We start from the raw sequence: 22,044 nt of genomic DNA, 5'->3' as shown, positions 1-22,044 counted from the left end.
TACCAGAAGGTTTTGTGAATGACAAGGAGGATCATTCCTCCTTGTCACTGTTATCAGCAAAGCTATGAATAGAATTGGATGTCAGTCAGAGAAGATCAGTGACTGACATACCCAGACACACGCATGGATTCATGTGAATTAACTGGGGATTTTCAAATGTTTGCTGATGATGCAAAATTAGGTAGAATTATCAGGAGTATTGCTGATGTTAATTCTCTACAGGAAGATTTGAAAAGACTTTTAGCTTGAACAGATGAGATAGGTTGTAGTTTTAATATTAAGACTACGTACTATATTGGTGAACTGTACTTCAGGAAGTGGATGAGATTCGGAATCTTGGGAGATGGTTGAAAGTGGACTAAAGTCCTGAAGGCACATTGCAAGTTGCAAAGACTACACATTGTATTGCTGCTATGATCAAAAGTACATTAACATGAATGGATAGGAAGTGGTGTCTCTATATAAGGCAATGGTCTGACCACACATGGACTACTGTACTCAAATTTGGTCACCTAGTTTTCACTGTGATATGGAAACAATAGAGGGGGTCCAAAGATGAATAACTAAAGTGATATCAGGACTCAGGAGTGTTGGTTATGAAGAGCATTTGAAGAAATGTGGATTGCAGCATTTGGTGGATGGAGAAAAAGAGAGATGTGATAGTAACCAAGTCAGTTAAGGAATACTACCAGATTATACAGAAGGAATTATAAAAACAGTGAATATTAAGATGGGAAGAACAAAAACCATCTCTAGAAGTTTGTATAAAGATGCAGTGAAGAAGAGTTTGAGAAGTAGGTTTTTTATGTGGAGAGTTGTTGGTGAGTAAAATGCATTGATGAAGTGCATTGGGAATGCAGGGAGTGACAATGACTCAAAATTCATTATGATAGACATGTTGCTGGTTGAGTCTATTGACTCCAAGGAGGTTACCAAAATAATAATATTCTGTGAAAGGTCATCATGAAATTATAGTTCTTGGAATTATTCTTTGGTTTAAATTACATTTTCCTAATAATTTAAAATGTAAAGACTGAAGTACATGGTGCAATGGAAAAATGAAATAATTTTCAATATTTTGTATAATGCATATGGCATCCTCAGGAATTACAAACGCATCACAAGAAATAGCAGTCTGTGTAATCAAAAAGACATTAAAGGACAACATATCACATAGTTATAGCACAAATCAAATCATAAGTGAAAAGAGATGGTCATCTACAATTTCACAAAACATCTTATACAGAAATAATTGCAGTGGTTGGCTTTCAATTTGCATAATGAGACGCCTGCATCATAGTCTTCATAATTTTTACCTTTCACAAAAACAGCAGAAGAAAGACTTAGTTCAATTCTAGTTAATGACTAAAGAAACTTTTTCTAGTTACCATCCTATTCAGTGATAGAAATTATGTTATTTCAGTCAGGATATTTTTTTAAATTTTGTAACTCGACCAATTTCAAATTTGGCTATGAAATTAGTGATTGCTGTGCATTATATGCATGTGTATATAATTATACACTGCTTGGAAAGAAGTCAATAGACACCATTGTGTGAGGAAATAACAGCCTGCTTATTAAGAGGTAGGACCTCTTTTCACTGTGATGACTGCAGCAATCCTATGGGGCATACTTTCCACAAGCGTACAATAGCGATCAATGGGAATTTTGGATCATTCTCCCTGTAGGCACATGTAATGAAGTCCTGGACTGTTGTGGGGCAGACGTCCCTTGACCTCACATGGAACTCCAGTTCATCCCATATTTGATAGGATTCAGATCAGGACTCTGTGGAGGCCAGTCAACTGTGGGAACATTCATGTCCACAAACCATGCAGTTACTACAGAGCCTTATAGCACGGTGAATTGTCTTGCTAAAAGAGACAATCGTTAGTTCTGAAGAAATGCTACAAAGTCAGGAAACACTGCATTATCCAGAATATTCAGATCTCTCAGAGTTCATTGTCCGTGGCACAACAAACAGAGGTCTGAGGCCCAACCAAGAAAACCAGGACCAATACCATCACAGTTGGGGGGTTATGCACCCTGGTAACAGACATTCACGAGGCATCTGCCACACCCACACCAGTCCATCTTGTCTCTAGAGTGTATAGCATGATTCATCATTCCATAACACAGCTTTCCAAGCTTCCACTTCCACTGCACTCTTTGCACCAATGAAGATGATGCTACATGTTGGTTTGGGGCACTTGCATGTTGCGGTCCTACCTTGGAAACCCATGTTGTGAGCCTCGATTCTGAATTTTCTTGTGCAGATTTATGTTCCAGTCTATACCCAGAACTCAGCATTCGATATGTCGGCCAACGAATGAGTTTTTTAAAATATTATCTAAATTGTAGCACCACTCTACAGTCACATTCGGTGAATGTGGTAGGTCATCCACTGCAGTTGCTGTTTTAAGGATACTTGTGACATAAGACTGAATGATAAATGCACGTAAACACAAGAAAGATATTTAATTAACCAGATATTTCGGCCTGGAAATAGCAGACCATCCTCAGTGGTATTACAAGAACAGTTATAAAAAAATACAAGCTAGAATATTAACAATAGATCGATTAAAATAGAACAAGCAGCGTGATGTTATATCACTAAGTATGAAACTGAATTTTTTGAAGTAGAGACATGATTAAAAAAAAAAAAATTAATGAGTAATCTTGATTAGACTTTTCCAGATTTTTGATATATACAGTCATTACGATTCAGGTTGGGACGATGGAGTAAAGTCTCCACTCTTTCCTTGAACAAACGTTCAAACCTATAACAGGATCTATGTAAGAGGAGAGTCCTGGACCAAAGGATGTTGTGGTCAGTTTCAATCCCGTGCTGAGCCAATCCAGACTTTTCAGGTTTGTTGTGAAGAATGGAGGATTAATGTTCTTGGATTCTTTTTTCAAGAGAACGTCCAGTCTGTCCAAAATAGGATAGATCGCAGTTGCACAGAATTTGATAAACTCCAGGAAGAGATAAAGTTGAGCGTTTGTCTTTAGGAGAAGGAAAATGAGAAGATAATTTGTTAATAGGTGAATAAGTAACTGTTAACTCATATTTCTTCAGAATTCTTGAGATAGGTTCTGAAATCCTGGAGATATAAGGAATTGGCACTCGACGTATTGAAACTTTGTTGTTTTGTGGAGGATTATAAGAATTGAGATGTTGAGTACTTTTTTCAGAAAAGCCATCGAGTTTCATGTGTTGTTGGATAGTAAAAAGGTCATTATATTCTTAAATAATCAGCCCATCATCCATGTCAAAAAACAGGAATTATAAAATGCCTCATCAGAAGAGCAAAAACTAATTGTTCTACCTTCGATTATCTACAGAAAGAACTTTTTACTATCCAACAACACATGAAACTCAATGGCTTTTCTGAAAAAAGTACTCAACATCTTTTCAATTCTTATAATCCTCCACAAAACAACAAAGTTTCAATACGTCGAGTGCCAATTCCTTATATCTCCAGTATTTCAGAACCTATCGCAAGAATTTTAAAGAAATATGATTTAACAGCTACTTATTCACCTATTAACAAATTGTCTTCTCATTTTCCTTCTTCTAAAGACAAACGCTCAACTTTATCTCTTCCTGGAGTTTATCAAATTCCGTGCAACTGTGATCTATCCTATTTTGGACAGACTGGACGTTCTCTTGAAAAAAGAATCCAAGAACATCAATCATCCATTCTTCACAACAAACCTGAAAAGTCTGGATTGGCTCAGCACGGGATTGAAACTGAACACATCATCCTCTGGTCCAGGACTCGCCTCTTACATAGATCCTGTTATAGGTTTGAACGTTTCTTCAAGGAAAGCGTGGAGGCCTTGCTCCATCATCCCAACCTGAATCGTAATGATTGTATATCTATATCAAAAATCTGGGAAAGTCTAATCAAGATTACTCATTAATTTTTTTTTTTTTTTAATCATGTCTCTACTTCAAAATATTCCATTTCATACTTAGTGATATAACATCACGCTGCTTTTTCTATTTTAAATGATCTATTGTTAATATTTTTTGTATTTTGTATTTTTTATAACTGTTCTTGTAATACCACTTGTATTACAAGAACAGTTATAAAACTGTTTTTGTAATACAAGTGGTATTACAAGAACATTGTATTAAAATAATAGTATTATTTTAATACAATTAAAATAATACTAGCTTGTATTTTTATAACTGTTCTTGTAATACCACTGAGGATGGTCTGCTATTTCCAGATTGAAATATCTGGTTAATTAAATATCTTTCTTGTGTTTACTTGCATTTATCATTCAGTCCACTGCAGTTAGAACTAGAACTTGCAACTGACTCCCTGTACTTCCATCTCAGTATAGTATCACTGACTATTGACCTGGTATGGTCCTATTTGTCAACAATTTGCCAAACAACATGGTATCGTATCACAATGCCTCTTTCAAGTTCTGTCAGATGCCTTCTTCATTATCTTCTTCCACCTTTCTTTGTCCAGTGCACAGTGTCGCAGTTTCTGTATACCCATTCCATACCAGTCCTTTATGTCGTCTATCCATTTTCTGTATGGTGTACGCTTCTGTTTATATTATTCATAATACCAAACACGAATGTCTTCATCTTCCAGTCCTCACTCATTCTGCAGGTGTCCAAATAATTGCAGCTTCCATTGTATAATTTTCTGCATTAGATTCTCCTTTGAGAGCATCATATTCCTCCAATTTATACCAGCTACGAACATGACTCGTTACATGGCACAATGCACCTTGCCCATTGACTTCTTTCCAAGCAGCGTGTGTGTGTGTTTGTGTTCATATTTAGTAATGCAACTGTGCATTAGTATTACTCGAGCTGCCATGTGGTGGCAATAGAAAACGAGACAACTTTCTTACTATAGTATTGTAATTCTTAGGGAATTATGCAGAAGTAATGTTGTACATATATTATCTAACATATTTTATAGTACTTTGTTGTCCGATACTGTAGTGATGTGCAATCACTGTATAAATGGCAGTCATTTTGTCACTTGAGTTTTGCTTTCACAGGTACAGTCAACCCTCCTACAACGCGGTACTCTTATAACACGGTTTCCATATAACGCAGAGCCAAAATTGCGACAGCCCTCCTATAACGCGGTTTCCGTTCAACAACATTCCATCAACTTAATTGGTTTAAGAAGATTCTCTATAGCATGAATTTATCTATGTGTTAAATTTTTACAGTTGAAATTAACGGGGAATTCCCTTCTTTTTGGTGAAGGTACATCACCATTTTCCAATTTCAGTTATCAGGGAATTCCCCTATAAGCGAAGAAACGATGCGAGATTGTTCACAGTGCTCTTTTTTAATGCTTAAAATAGACCGTATGATTGGCTGTTGCGTATTTGCGTGAATTTTTTTTATCCAATAGCGCTGCCGAACTTTCGCTGTTGCAACCACCCACTTTGTCATCAATTTTAAGTGCAACTTAGTAGGAAACTGTCTGTAAATCCATGCAGACGTACATATCACGATTAGTGTTCAATAAAGTGCCTTTTGCTCGCTTAATTTGTGTTATCGCAATTGGACAACATTACACAATACTGTAGGTAATATTTTTTATTTGTTGTAATATAATAATAATAAAATAATTGTTAACCCCAGGTTTGCATAATGTCGCAGCGCAAAGTTTAAAAGAGAGTTAAGAAACTGCTTAGCTCCGTATAGAGAGGTTTTAGTACAGTTAGAAAAAAAAGCTACGATTGAAAATCAACATGAAGATTTGTCAAGTGGGGAAGACATTTGGCCCATTAAAAGACGAAGAGTTATGCCACTCATATTTGAAAGCGAGGATGAGTGTTAAAAGCGTTCAATACACATGAAATTATGTTATGCAATTTTACATAATTTTCTTGCTTGTTTTGTTGGAAAACAGTTTTTTAGTTTAGTTTAGTTTGATTTTTTTTATCATTTCCTTGTATGAACTCTCCGATTCAATAAAGATAATTTTATTGTACTTAACATATTATCTTGCCTTTTGTGTTTGTAAAATTTTTTCCACAACTGTATGCACCGTAACTTGACGCTCTGAGAATGCAATTTTCATACAACGCAGAACGAATCAAACTGATTAACAAGTGATTTTACTTACTTCCGAGTTTCACTCAACGCGGTTCTCATATAACGCGGTACGAATCAATCTGATTCGTACTAATTCTGAGTTTCTTATAGCGCGGTTTCCATATAACGCAGTATACGGTTTCCGTATAACGCGGTACGAATTAATCGCGTTATAGGAGGGTTGACTGTAATGGACATAAACATTAGTTGTGAGTTTTGAAACAGCTGACAGCAGGTAATAAGAATGCTGGTAAGCAAAAAACTACCAAGCTAAATTCTGTGATCTTGGAAAAATTTTTATAGACATCTCTATCTACTTTCCAATGAGAAACTGTGACATTAATATATTGAAGGAGAGTATACTGTAACAAACCTTCATGTATTAGTGAGAATGTTATTTGCTCAGTTGGAAAACAAGCAGTATATGTTCCATGAAATGAGATGGAATATGCAGCAATGTTCTTTTCTTGGAAATGCCTTTGAAACTGCTCAATTAAATGTATTTTACTGCCACAGCAATTATTCTTCATGCTTACTCCAGCAAAATGAAAGAAAGACATATTTAAGGAAGCCTGCTTACTAGAAGATATATGCAAGTATAATAATCAAGGGAGATACTTAACTTCTATTGTGATTAGGAAATTTGAGAGCAAAGACAGAATGAATGAGTAAAAACAACAAAAATAAATAAATAAAATAAAGAAAGATAAAGAGAACAGGAAGTTCCCATATAATCAAGAGAAACTAAAGAACATTTAGCTAAATGCTTTGTTAAATTTGTTTTCTATAGTGTTTGATTTTTATTCCTCAGATTTGTTAACTGTGAGATCAAAGAGTGACAGAATTTTCTTTGAGCTCATACTGGGTAATTCTTAGAATAGTCATATAGTTATCTTTTGTATGAATTTTGGTATGTAGAATATTAGAATTATTTATTATTATTATTAGTTGTGACACCTCCAAGGAGTCTGAAGACACATCGCAGGAAAACACCTACTGTACAACTCTCCGTCTCCACCACTACAAATCATCTGCATCAACTCAATCTACCGCCCACCACCACAGCTAGTATTTTTTTTGTCTGTAAATTGAGTATGTTCTGAAAGGCCGATTTGTCTGTATGCGGGATGAAAATCCTGAGTTTCCAGGAGAAAAAATCCTGCTACCTCTGCATGAGATCGGCTAACTCGGCTTCAAACGAAAAAGTTCATATAAAGATTCTTCCCATCACGACAGGAGTCGAACTTAGGCCTTTTCTAATCAAAGGACGCAACATACTGTTGTTCTTCCAATTGTGCTAAGAAGGCACTTAAAAAAATATTAATTGTAAAAATCTGCAGAGAATATGATTTGTCGGATTATCCTAAGAAGAATAAAGGGAATAATTTAACATACTAAATTGTACTTATTTATTTATGTAGTGAGTATTTTGCACCATTACACGTACAAATCTGAAACATTCTGACCAATAAATAAACAAAAATTAAAGATTACATATAAATATAATTAACTTGCTCTCCACACTGACTTTTAATATAAAATGCTGGATAAAGATAATATGGAGGTTAAGAGTAAGGTTCTATGCCCGTTAAAACATGTGCAGCAGGGATTCAATACCTCTTCACAATTCAATGCCAAACTCAGAGAACAAATTTTCTTCATCTTCATTCATCCTTTCTATGGATGGTTTTTGGAACAATCTTCCTCTTGCAGGTGTGCGTAAATAATTTAGTCAGTAAATTATTTATTTTCATTCCATTTCCACAAACTTCAATAAGAATTCTCAACCTTGTGTCCATCTGCAGTTCGAATATACTAATTTGACTCCTCTTGTGGTTAGGATTAAAAATACAGTTTCTAAGAAATGATTTCCACACATGCCATCTCATTGTTCTTGCACCTGAGTGATCACATTATTATTATGTGACACCTCCAGGGAGTCCAAAGACCCATCATGGGAGGGCACACTACTCTACTTCGCTAAATGCATCTCATTCTCTCCACTACTACTTAATTCTCCAACTTCGACACTACCATCAATGCCATCTATCGCCCATCATCACCAACAAGTATTTTTTTTTGTAAATTGTGTGTGTTCTAAAGACCGTGGTTTTATCCCACTTCATTATATATTCGGATCTAGAGATGTGCTAGTCAGTTCCATCCTTTTTACTCTAACGTATTCTAGACTCAAATACATAATGAAGTGAAAGAATATTTCATATCCTGAAATCCCTGAAAATTAGAACATTTCTAATTTTCAGGGATCAGCATTTCTCCTTAGGTACTTTTCTGGATTTTTGTCAAAGAGTTACCTGACTTTTGATGAGCATAGGAAGTCTCTACGGCTCAGCTGGTAGAGAGAAAAACAAGCCCTTTGGTAGGAAAGCATTGGATATGAATCATACTTATGATGAGAACTTTTATGAGGTCTTTTCAATTAAATTAAATGGTAACATAACTGGTCTCATATGGAGAGGATGGTTTCCTCTCCTGGAAACTTGGATTTTTCATCCATCAAAACAGACACACTATGAACACACACACACAGATCTACAGGCATAAACAAACATACTTAAGGGGATGTAGAGATGCATTAATTTGCTTATAGATGTTTATGTATTATGGTATGGAAAGACTATTTTAATTGCAGCAGCAGCTACTTGCATTGAAACAATAGTGGCAGTTTATTCACTTCAAGGATAAGGAACAGTTCATATTCTCAATGAACAGATGCAATTCTAATTACATGATGATAATGTCTAACCATCAAAATGCACTATTTCTGGCAAAGCCATTGGCATACATTTGATACAGAGCTTTGATCAGCTAAGCATAAGGTAGAGACAAGTATCTTTCACATATTCTGTGCTCTTCTGAAGGTGTTGTAACAATGCCATATATTTTATTATTTTAAAAATAAATTGTGTCCTTTTTTTTTTTTTTGCTTCTGTGGTAACAGATTATTGTTTATATCAGACTTCACAATGGGTCAGAATAAAGACTGTTTGCAGCAAAAGTGCATGTGAATAGTTTTCTGTGATGAAAACCTAAACCCACTTACAATCACCCAGGGAAAAAAAAATGTAGCTGTTCTCCTTGCTTTCCTATGGACCTCATATTACTGTTATGCAAAATAATAAGATTTTATCTATACAGATTTCTGTAGTTTATGTGAATTCCATCTATAGGTTTACATCTTATCATGGGATGGGTTTGTTTATAGCTGCACTCTGCATGTACAATATACTAAAAGATTATATTTGTTTTATTCCCTCTGTCCCTCCAAAAAATGGATTCAAATGATAATGTAACAATGTAAGGTAGTCAGCAGAGAAGGGAGTGCTTGTAAGCAGAGAAAGCTTTTTGTAACCTCAGTCTTTTTTAACCCTAAGAGTAGCCAGTTATCAAAGAAAACTCACAGCAGTGCTCTGATAGATGTTTCCTCTGATCAATTAGATGACATAATGTTGAATGATTTTTATAGAAGCCAGATTGCATCCTACAAAAAAAAAAAAAAAAATATTACTGCTCTTTAAAAAAGATTTCAGTTCAATTTTTTCATGATGCTGCACTAACAGGGCAAATGGACAAATGCGATGGTAATATAAGTTAATCTAGAGATCAGAAGATTGAAAACAATAGTGAAAACCAAGGAAATGCGGCACATTATGAAGACCCATCCCAATTGGCATTGCTCTAATGGCAGACAAGTGAACAACAGTGGTTATGTGTTTCTCCATGGGAAAAGAAATCAATGTGAAATTACAACAACTACTAACTGCCCACTGTCTAGAGAACAAAAAAACAGTTAACAACATACTTAGGTCACTAGCGAGGAGAAGTTCAAGTGTGTTTGGAGAATGGTTACAGTTATCTTCTGTCATGCATGAAAACAATTTGCATGATAATTTGCCCAATTTGTCATTAGTTAGAAGTACAATTTGTACTTCTAACAACAACAAACCACCTAGATCTTGGTCTTCAACTGGGTCATTTGATAACCATCTTGGCATCAAACACCTGTTTTGCTAACCTTTCATCTCCCATTCTGTTTGACGATAGCACCTTAAATTAGTGTTCCACATACATGTGAATAATGTACCTGCCTGATATGCACATTTTTAATATTAATCTGTCACTGATGCCATTTATTCATTTCACTAATTCTTCAGAGAGCTCTCAAAGTTGTGGTCTCCAGTGCTGAACAATTGCTTTATTCCTAACCCAGATCTCCCATACATAATAATTGGTTGTAACACTGTTGTGTATACAGATAGTTTAGTGTTTGGGATAATTTCTCTCTTATTCCATATAAATTTATCCAATTGACTCCTCAGCTAGCAGCTTTGATAATTCAATGGTCTATTTCAGAATTTAATTTGCCTTCTTCACTAAATTTAGGCACAATTTTTAGTGAAGAAGGCAAATTAATAGTGGATTATAGGGGGTTATTCAGTTTTTTGCAGATGATGAGAAGCTGGGAAGGGTTATTAGTAATAGTGCAGACGTGGTAGTCCTACAAGAGGATTTGAATAAACTGGACAGATGGGCAAATGAATGAGGTATCAGTTTAATGCAGCAGCAAAATGTAAAATTTTGAAGTTTGGGATAAATCCACGGGAGGCAGCGTACTCTGTTGGACGAGCTCTGATGGAGGAAGTAGGGCAGATAAGAGATCTGGGGGTGATGATTGATAGAAACCTGAAATTCAGGGATCATATTGCAAAGATGGTGAAGGTAATCTAGAGGATTGCTGCAATACTGAGAAGGATGCTAATCTGGAGATATAAAAGAGTTGTCATTCCATTGTACAAAGACCTGATCAAATCTCACTTTAACAACTGTTCTCAAATTTGGTCCCCAGTATTTGAAGGCGATAAATTAACTGTGAAAAGGGTACGGAGGCAGATAACAAAGATGGTTTCAGGACTGTACAATGTTGGTTATGAGGACTTGCTGAGGGAATGTGGACTGCAAAGATAGGTGACATGATTGAGACTTTTAAACTGTTGAGAGGTAGTTACAGGGTTGACACTAGGGAATTCTTTCGCTGGTGGACCTGGGGGAAGGAGCGAGGACAAGGGGTCATCCCCGGAGGTTACGAAAGGAAGCTGTAGGCAAGAGGATGAGGAATGGTTTCTTTGCAATTAGGGTGGTACACTGCCTGATAGTGGTGAGAGAACGAATCGTCAATGAAATCAAGAAGCGGTATAACAGACTTTGTGTTTTCTAGGTAGGACCTCCCACAATGAGCCTTTTGACTCCATGGAGGCCTGAATCATAATAATCATCATCATTATTTATTAACTGAGCCCTCCAGGGAGTCAAGGATTCATCAAGGAAGAGTATAAATCACCCAAACCAGGTATCATACCTTCCTTTTAAGTCATTCACAGTAGATGCACTCACTACCCCTAAGGGCAAATTATTCCACTCAATCACTGTTCTCTGAGAGAAAAACCTACCCCCCCCCCTTCTTAGCGGCATTCATTCTCAGCTTCCAAGAATGCCCTCTTGTCCTTTCCCCACCCTCCACAAATTGAAAATATCCATCAAACTGAAATCCTGTATGACTTTCAGAAGTTTGTAAGTCACAATCATATCACCCCTCTTTTTCCTGTTAGTTTGATTGAGAATCTGCAGTCTACAGATTCTCAATTTGTCTTTATAATCAGTATTCCACAATCCCGATATCATTTTTAACACACTCTCTCTCTCTCCACTGTATCAGAATCACAAAGGAAGACAGGAGACCAGACCAGAGCTGCACACAAGTTTCAGCACTGCAATTATATTTTGAGTTGTATTTGTAATCTCTGCTATACAGCCCTGAACTTTAACTTGTTATCTATTAAAATTCCAAGATCCCTAGCCTCACCAGTTTCTTCTAGCATAATCCCATCAATATAATATTACATTGAATATCTAATCATGCCAAAGTGTATAGGTTTGCATTTACTGACATCCATTTTCCCATGCCTACAATTCCAGTCAATTCAAATCATTCTGCAAGTACTGCATATCAGTAGCATTCCTGATTACCCTACCTATCTTTGCATCATCAGCAAATAGCTGTATGTAGCCTGTCAAATCCTTCCCAATTTCATTAACATATAGATTGAATAACAGTGGCCCAAGCACTGATCCATGTGGTACCACTGGTTACCTTAAATCTTGCAGACTCGCATCCCCTGTATACCACTTTTTGTTATCTGTCAGTCAGCCATCCTCTTATTCATGCTAATATTTTATAATCCAAACTCATATTTTCTTTATACAACCATCTTCCACACTATATTCTGTCAAAAAACTTAGCAAAATCCAAAAGTATCATGGTATATCCATTCCCCTTTGCCAAGTTCAATGGTAACATCATTATAGAATGTGAGCAAGTTGCTAAAAGCTGATCTTCCCTTAATAAACCCATGCTGTTCATTGTAGAGTACTGATTCACTGTCAATGAATTTCTGAATGCGAGCTCTAGCCATTCTTTTCAAAATCTTCACCATCACTCCTGAGATACTGATTGGTCGATAGTTGGATACATTGGTCTTTGCAGCACCCTTGCACAAATGGGATTACCATACATTCTTTCCATTCCTGCAGAATCTTCCCTGTTCTCAGTCTCAAATTACATAGCCTGATCAACGGAATAGCTAGTTCAGTTGAACACTCTTTTAGTATTCATGCTGATATCCCATCAGTTCCTATTGCTGAATTCTTATTCAGTTTGTGCAACAGTTCTAATACCTCCTCTTCACATACCTGAGTTTCTTCATTCAGTGAAGAGGCAGCAGAGAACTCAATGTTGCATACATCAGGTTGATAGCTTTTAACAAAATGGGCACACATTAGTTGAACAACCTCTTCTGCATCTGTCACCCTCACACCATCTGCATTCAGAAGTTATTCTTTCATATTCATTCTTTCTTTTACTTGCGGAATATTTATAGAATGCTTGTCGTTGTCTTTAGCTTGCAGAGCCAGTTTCTTTTCATACTCAAACTTAGCTTTCTGTACAACAGTTGTGACTATTCTAGTCTGCTTATAATTATTATAACGGACATCATTCTCATGCACACAGTATTCCTTCCACATCATCCGTTTCTTATGAATCTCTTGCTTAATAAGATTACACATCCATTTGATTCCTACCCTATTTATTCTTCGAACTCTCGGGAGACATTCTGATATTGCATAATTTAAGTATTTTTTAAATGCTTCCCATCCAGCAACTGATACCATTCTGCTGAACTCAGTATACTCCTCATTTGTCATAATTTCCTGCTTTGTAATTAAGCATGTAACCTTTTCTGAATGGAATATTCATAAACTTGGTCACTTCGCAAGTGAATACTGCATGATCACCGTCACCAACCGAAGGTAGAATAGTTACATATTTAACTGAAATGCCCTCTGACACTATAATCAGATCTAACACTCTTTGACATCGAGTTCCTTCTATCACATGCTGCTTGAAGAAGTCTCGCAACAGCTCAATAAATTCAGTTTCATTCTTCTCATGAGATTTTAATGCTATCCAATCAATATTTGGATAAAGTCTCCCATTATGATTACTCTTTTTGTGCCCATCTGCAAAATCTTTATTTTGCATATGTATATGCAAAATGCATATGGGTATGCATATGCATTATCTTTATTTAATGTACTATCTGCATTAAATAAAGTTATTCTTTCACATTCATTCTTTCTTTTACTTGTGGCATAATGATAAATTTCTATTTTATGATGTATTTCTTCATCACCAGCAACTGATCCACCAGGTTTGTAACAACATCCCTTCATATAATTGATCTTTTTTACATTCCAATGGCCTCAAATTCACTGCCGTATGAAATGCTTTTAATAGTACTGCAATCATAGTTCTCAGCACTAACTGGATTCAAGTCATCCGATATCATCAACAGTATGTCCCCTCCTCTCCTATCCTGTCGATACTTCCTAAAAATACTGTACCCTTTACACGTGATACCAATTAGTATGTCTGATTCTGATAGCCAGGCCTCACTAATGCCTACAATCTGAGGTCCCAATATATTGACCAAGGCAACCAACTCTATCCCTTTGTTTCTGATACTCCTAGCATTCATGCACAAACATAATAATCTACCCATATGTTCTATTGTATACTCTTGTCCACAGTCTGCAGGTCTCTATTCTTCTCTACTGCCTTATACATGTAGACATCCTTGCACGTGTTTGATGGGCCTGAAACAAAGTTGAAATTGTTCTCTCCTCATAATGATTTCTGGGATAATGCCCATTCCTGTCATTTGCACAATTAAGAACACATACCCCGAGTCTAGTTATAAATACTGTTACAACTTGAACAAAGAACACAAACCTTTAATCTATCAGTAAATCACCTACACCACAGTATGTATGCACATAATACATAAATGTTTTAAGCAAAATAAAATAAAGTGTATATTTTAATCGTCATCACTGTCTTCAAAACTAACATTTCATGGATGTTATTTATGATGACATTTGCTGCTCGTAAGAGCGGCGGATGTCATCATCACTTGAAATCTCTTGGTCATCATTTGTATAAGTCTCATTGCATACTTCAGTTGCTTTAGTTATCAAGAAGTCAGTAATAAGACCTTGCTTACCACTATGCTGCAATTTTTTTTTTTTAACTTCATAATACGGAGCTAAACAAATATCCAATTGTCTCTTTCTTGCCAAGTTCAATCCTTCTGCTAATTTCTTTAAACAGAATTCTTTAACAAATTCATCACAATCAGAATCTTTGGCAAAACTTTACACACCATTTGGTTCGACGTCATCTATTAATTGTACCAGTTCGTCCTCATTTAAATCTATTTTCCCATCAATTAATTCAATAATTTCGTTTTCAACCATATCGCAGAAGCACTCTAAGTGGCCATTACTATAAAAATAAATTTTTTACATAAAAAAGCATTACACATTGTATGTAACTCACCAGAAAATAAAGCGCTCAGCTTGAGATTAACACACTTATGACTTTTAATGCGCTTTCCTGGCAGAAAATTTTCAACAATAAGCACTTTACATGGTAAACAATTGACACACGTGTGCTAAAAAGTATTTCGCTTAATATAAATTTACATGTGCGATATGGGCAGACGCAAATCTAACGAAGATAAAATTTGATTTTTTTTTTTTTTAAGTCGCACGTTGAAAAATATATGAAAAGATAAAGGGTTACTACAGTTTGTAGACCATCATATATTGAAACCGCATTGAAGGATTACTAAAATTTGTAGACCGTGTTATATCGAAACCGCGTTATGCGAAGGTTACCTGTACTACTTATAAGTGTACCATTTGGTATAATGAACCTAGAAATTATCAAACTGAAACATACAAAAATTCTTTATGAACTAGTAAAATCTTACAAACTATCAAATCCACAGATTCAAAGAACTGTTTCAAGATTTCTATTAAATATGATTCTGACAAACTCACCCAAAGAAGCATACAGTTCACTAAAGGACGTTAAATGGTCTCTGAATTCAGCTGCTGTGGACATGGCTAATAATAATCGACTTTTTCTTCCTGCAGCTCCAACCTAGAGAAGGGGGGGGAGAAAAATCAAATACTAACATCTAACAAAAACTATAGAGATTATGAATTCAGCTGAAGTATATATATATATATAAAACTTGAAATCAGTTTGAATTGCATTTGAAATATTCAATATCAGGTGCAACTAACATGACATATAACAGATATAGCACACATCAGATATAGTGCTACTGATATCATTTTGAACTGTAGAAGAAGTTCCTTGAAATACAGTTGAATCCTTTAAATGAATGTCTAAAAGAGGATCATACTCATGGAGCACATTTCAAAATTCTATAAAATTTCCTCGATTAGCTGAATCTTCAGACTTCAGCTCATCATGAGCTCTCAAAGGAAACTCATGCTTAGCTAAATAGCATACAGCATCAATTAATCTTTTAAAAATGTCTCTATTTTTCTTTACCATTCATTGTGCATTTAAACTATTGGACTAATGTCATTAATCCAATAGTTTAAATAAAGGTGATTATCAGTGAGATGACTAACGCATATGCTTTTGGTCTCTACAGATATAGTCTAAAATAAACAGCTCGGTATACTACTCAGTTTATAACAGCAAATTTAGAGGAAACTAGAGGGGGGGGGAGAAACAAACCAGTAAGCAAATGAAGAGAGACTGGGAGGAACAGAAATGAAACATATGCAAAACACTTAAGCAACTGAAAGGCAAAGGAGAAGCTAAAATTAATAAATACCAAGGAAATAAAATGTAAGCAACACATAGAGAAAGTAGATTCAAAATGGAAAAACCACTTTACTAGCAACATGACTATCATATTGAACGTTAAATTCGTTTAAACTCTTAACATTCAAATTCATTCTGGCAGTTTGTTCCACTCACACACTACTCCATGGGAAGGGGGAAGAAAGGAAAAAAAAAAAAAAAAAAAAAAAGCAACCTTTTACACCACACCTATACACAATTTCCAGGGTCTATCATTCTTCCTTTCTCATCCGCTGTGTCTAAAATTCACTCTCTATTCATCATATAATAAAATTATCTCACTAACTTGTTGCCAAGTTGATAGGTTTAATAGGTGTATATAGGACAGGTGCTGGTTCTGCTCAGCTCAAAATTGGGAAGTACCATTTGGACCTGGAGGCATTTCTTCACTTTACATAGTATCCAGACTAATGAGAATGTTTTTTTTATGTCCGGTGAAAGACCAGAGGAGGAATACAGCTGGATGTCTGCTGTATTGATGGGAGGGGAGGGGAGATTAAGATCTTAGAAAGGTGAAAGCACACACACCTTTAAATCCAGATGCATCTTACAAAAGCCTTGATGAGAAACCAAAAGGACTGACTACCACTGAGGAGACAAGCTTTCTGTACTTGCTCTATTTATATTTGATGATAGGGCCAAATGCAGAAATGAGGGATTAAAAGCTCATTCCAACAATCAAAGCTAGTATTTCATAGATGGGTAAGGGAGGGATAATCAAACTGCAGAAAGGAGGAACAGACATCTCAGAAGTCATCTGGTTTGATTTAAGGTGTTAGAGAATGGAAGACAATTGAAGTTTCCAAGGAAGGACAATCTCCATGTTTAGATAATTTATCATAATCATGAAATTGCTGATAAGATTGATAATCAGGAATTACTTATGCCTAAAAGTTGAAGAAAATCAATTTCGAACATAAATAATCAAAGAAGTCAGAAAGCAAGGCACCATACAAAAGCAACAAAGGAATTTTTTGAGCCAGAGATCAAAAAAGTAAGGATTCTAAATCAAATTAAAATAAATAAATAATCTATTTAAAATTAAATGGACAAGTAATACCTATATAGTTTTACCAGTCAGCAGCACAGTTTAAGCAGGGAAATATTGTTGGAAATTTTTTCGCAATTTTGGATAGTATGTTATTCTTCACAAACAATTATAGAAAATTTCAGTTTCTCAGGACTGGAATGCATGTCATCTCCACGAGACCTATCAACTCACCTTCAGCTGAAAGCTCTTTGCAGACTAGATAGATGTCAGTCCAGTTATTTCCAACCAATGTTAATGAATGAACTATGGGAGCTATATAGATGGTGTATAACTGCTAGTTACAGGATGAATGCAAAATAAGTTGATTTCATAAAGAAATGAGATACTGTATTTAAGATTTATTCCTTACACTGAACTATTTTGCATTTCAGGTAATTCTGCAGCTTACAAAGTCTTCTAATAAATGATTTTGAGATTGACAAGCCAGCACACAACTTAGAAGGATCTCCATCTTTCTTTCCTCAAAGGACTATTGAGCAAAGAAGTGAGAATAAAACACATTAATATTTATAGCCTTCCTCGATGAGTCCTTGACTCCCTGGAGGACTCAGATAATAATAATATTCTTTATATCAAAAATAAATTCTTAATATTTACATCTTACAAGTTAGGTGTAGGGGGGGAAGCATACCTTTTATCTGAAAACAATTATTCCTCTTATCTTCCAACTATTAATGAAAAAAAATTTTTTTTAATAACAGCTATATTTGAAATTACAGAGAAATGACTGTGTTCATTTACAAAAAAAAATGTGCATGATGGGGAAAACTTCTTTTCATTTATGGCTTGTACTAGATGAAGCAAGTATTTTTTATTTATTCCCCCCCCCCCCACGATTTCTACCCATGAAAGTTTGGCTGACAGTTTTATAGTACATTAGTACTGTACTTAGATTTTATACACCTCTACCACGAGTTGACTTGGTCTTGCACTACCTGTAGGATCAGCTAGTCTTGCATCACTTGCAGGCGCAAAATTTGACATTTTTGTCTGTTTGCTTACTTGGGAAAAATGGAGTAAAACCAGGTTTAAAAGTGCTTGGTATCTTTAACATATATATATATTAACCCCAGACACAAGATGTCATAAACTTAAGGCATGGCAGTGCTCTGTGTGTGTGGCCAAGTAATTAGGGAGAAGAAAGGAATTTGCTGGTGTGTTTTGTGATGAAATGTGAGTGTTACAATTATTGGAAGAAACCAGCATGGGACAGACCGTTTCAAAGAGCTGAGGTAAAAAGAATGGAGTAAGATGAGAAACTTTTTGATAAGTTTGCAGCTGACTGGGTACATGACAGAGGAAAGTGGAGAAATGATGGGAAGCAGCTTCCATAGAAATAATTAAGATGTAATGCAGAAACAGAAAGTAACTAGAGTGTGAGAGGGCAGGGATTCATCTGCAAAGCAAATTCTCTTCTGAATGCAATCAAGCATTCTGAGGGAGGTTTTAGGTATGCTACTGCAAATGCAAGACCATACTAAGGTTGCACAGACTTGATATTTATAGTGTCAGGAGTTGAGCAGAAGAGAAGTATTATGGAGAGGAGGGAGAAGAAGAATATCCAACTTTTTAACTTTTTTTTTTTTTTTTTTTTTGGATGCTTAAGAGGACAAATGGCAGGAAAGGCATGATGCAACAGTCAAGAAGAGAGAATTGATCCTTTAGCAAGCAGATAGTTGTCAAAAGTAAGGAAATGGCTAGTAAAGTCTTCTTTCAGGAAATAAGGTAGGACAGCATTTTGATGGCATTAAATCTCACCAAGTTATGCTCATTTGAGAATGAATGGCAAGGAAATTGGTGGTTAAGGCATTTGTTATAGAATATCTCAAAGCCCAAGTCACTTAAGCATTACAAGCTCAATCGTTATCATCTGAAACTCCAGGGGGTCAAGAATACATTGAGTACCTGGGATCCATTATTAATGTGAAGAACTGCTGTTCAGAAGACAGGAGAAGATTAGGAATGATAAAACAACAGTGAGATTTGTCTAAAATCTGGAAGGAAGGATCCACAGAAATAAAGTTGAGGATTTTGGATACAGCTGTTTTTCCAACAGCGAATTATGGATGCGAGACTTGGAACCTAAAGAAGTCTGATAAGAAAAGGATAGCTGCTTTTGAGAGGTGGTGTTACAGAAGGCTGTTGAGGACATTACATACTGAAAGGTGGACAAATGAATGGATACTAGAAAGGATAAGCAGAACTTTAACTCCTTAAGGATATTGACAAAGAAAGTTGAAATACTTGGACACACTGAAAGGATGGAAGGAGAACTTCTTAGAACAGTAAGAGAAGATAAAGTTCCTGGATAAGGAGGAAGGGGTAGACCGCGAATGAGATGGATGGATGGTGTGTCTGGAGTGAGTGATCTTCAGAGAGTTGAAGCCTCCAGAAAAGCATACAACAGGACCACATGTCAAGGATTGGTGTGGCACATCACCGAGTATCTGAGTGACCATATGACATCTGTTGATATCCAATGAACAGATGGATGGAAGTTTGAAAGAATGAAAACAGCACAAAAAATTATTAATTAATATAATTAACACAGTTAACATTTAAGAGCCTGCAAACTATTTCAACTTTCTCTCAAAGATAAAGTCTGTTTATTTGCCATACCTTCCTGCCCAGTGGCAACAATGCTGAAAACCACTAACAAAACACTTCTTCCTATCACCGTATTTTGGTCTCAACTTAAAGTAATGATATTGATATGAAGTCATTAGCCTCTATATACAAATAGCTCAAAAATGAATACATTTCACATGCAAAACAATGTTTTGCTTCCATGGGAAAGGGTGCAAACCAAGTATATAACATTCTGGTATCTTTAATGATGAAAGAAATGTGAAAGAGTATAAGTTCAGGAAAATGTAGAGAATTTCACACTTTGTACTTCGCAGGATGAAGTGTAAGACTGAAAGGCTGCACAAGCAGCAAAAGATTAGCCAAACTGAGAACAAAAAAGCAAGAGGTTCAAAGCAAAAAAAAAAAAAAAGAAAAAGAAAGAAAGAAAGTTGCAAGAATAAATGAGAGAAAGCAGATAATCTTTTACTCATTCTACGAGGGTGGTCAGAAAAGTTCTTGGCCTCGACCATAGATGGCAACACTATCGGCAACATTTTTTTTTCTAAGTTGGTACATCTGTCATAAGCATCCAAGTCATTCAATCAAGTAGTTGTTTTATACAGCAATCTGAAGCAAAAGTGTTGCCTGTATCCCTTGAAACGGATAAAACTGAGTATCGTGCAGTTATAAAATTCTTTGTAAAAGAAGAGTTAATGCAAAAAAGAAATTCATTCAAAGTTCATAAAAGTTTATGGGCACTCCTCTCCTTTGTTTTCAACAATTAAGAAATGGGCTGCCGAGGTTAAATGTGGCCGTACCAGCCTCGAGGATGATCCACGTGAAGGTCGTCCAAAAAGTGTAACAGCAGAAATCATTGATCGAGTGCACGATATGGTACTGGATGACCTGCGAGTCAAAGTGCATGAAATTGCTGGGACTATAGGCATTTCAAAAGAACATGTAGGATACATTTTGCATGAAGAATTGCAAATGAAAAAAAGCTTTGCACACGATGGGTGCCGAGCTTGCTCACAGCAGATCAAAAACGCACTCACATGAAAATCTCTGAACAGTGCTTGGAGTGATTTAACAAGAATACAGCTGATTTTGTGCGTAGATTTATTACTATGGATGAGACTTGGATTCACCATTACACACCATAATCCAAACAGCAGTCAAAACAGTGAACAGAAGTCAGTTGTTCAGTGCCAAAGAAGAAGACAAAGTCAGTTCCATCAACAGGAAAGGTCATGGCATTGGTGTTTTGGGATGCTAAAGGCATTTTGTTTATTAATTATCTTGAAAAGGATAAAACAATAACTGGGGAATATTATTCCGTTCTTTTCACCTGACTAAACGAAAAAATTCGTGAGAAAAGACCCAGTTTGAAGAAGAAAAAAAAATCATCTTTCATCAGGACAATGCACCTGCCCACAAAGGTGTTTTGGCAATAGGAAAATTAAGGGATCTGCACTATGAATTGTTGGAGCATTCGCCCTGTTCCTCAGATTTGGTTCCCTCTGACTTCTATCTCTTCCCAAAACTAGAACTCTTCCTCGCTGGTCAGCGTTTTTCTTCAAATCAAGAGGTGATTACAGTTGCAGAGGGGTATTTTGCAGATCTTACTGAGAACCACTACAGGGATGGGATAATGGCACTGGAATACATGTATTAGTCTTAAGGGAGATTGAAAAATAAAAATAATTTTGAATTTATAAATTTGTTTTTTCAATTGTTAGGCCAAGAACTTTTCAGACCACCCTTGTTTGATAAGGGGAAACTTCCTGAAAGTGCTATTGTTTCCTGGTGCAAAAATGAATAATATTAATAATGCTTTCAAAATGCATAAAGGGAAGGTAAAATAATTGATTATTTTGGTTGAAAGTAATGAACTGAGGAGGATGATAATAGCTAACGAATCAATATGCAGGTCGTTCAGCAGGAATGATGGAGAGTTTGTGGACCTCTGGCCTGAGTTTGATTGGACTTTTTATAATGCCGATGGACTAC

General features: G+C 35.8%; 1 protein-coding gene across 1 annotated transcript in view; it reads right to left on the bottom strand.

The window, feature by feature from the left end:
• The window catches only part of LOC150108630 (transcriptional regulator protein Pur-beta-like), a 343,857-nt gene that overhangs the window by 159,133 nt on the left and 162,680 nt on the right, over positions 1-22,044 (bottom strand). The window contains exon 3 of the mRNA XM_090390893.1: positions 15,572-15,674. Coding sequence (XP_090247019.1) covers positions 15,572-15,674 — 103 coding nt within the window. The remainder of the gene's footprint in view (positions 1-15,571; positions 15,675-22,044) is intronic.

The sequence above is a fragment of the Typopeltis vanoorti genome, chromosome 3 (assembly GCF_054136105.1).
Source record: "Typopeltis vanoorti isolate ZY-2024b chromosome 3, IOZ_Tvanoo_1.0, whole genome shotgun sequence".
Lineage (NCBI taxonomy): Eukaryota > Metazoa > Arthropoda > Arachnida > Uropygi > Thelyphonidae > Typopeltis > Typopeltis vanoorti.
Note: the sequence above shows the minus strand (reverse complement) of the source record. Positions and strands in the feature narration are given on the sequence as shown.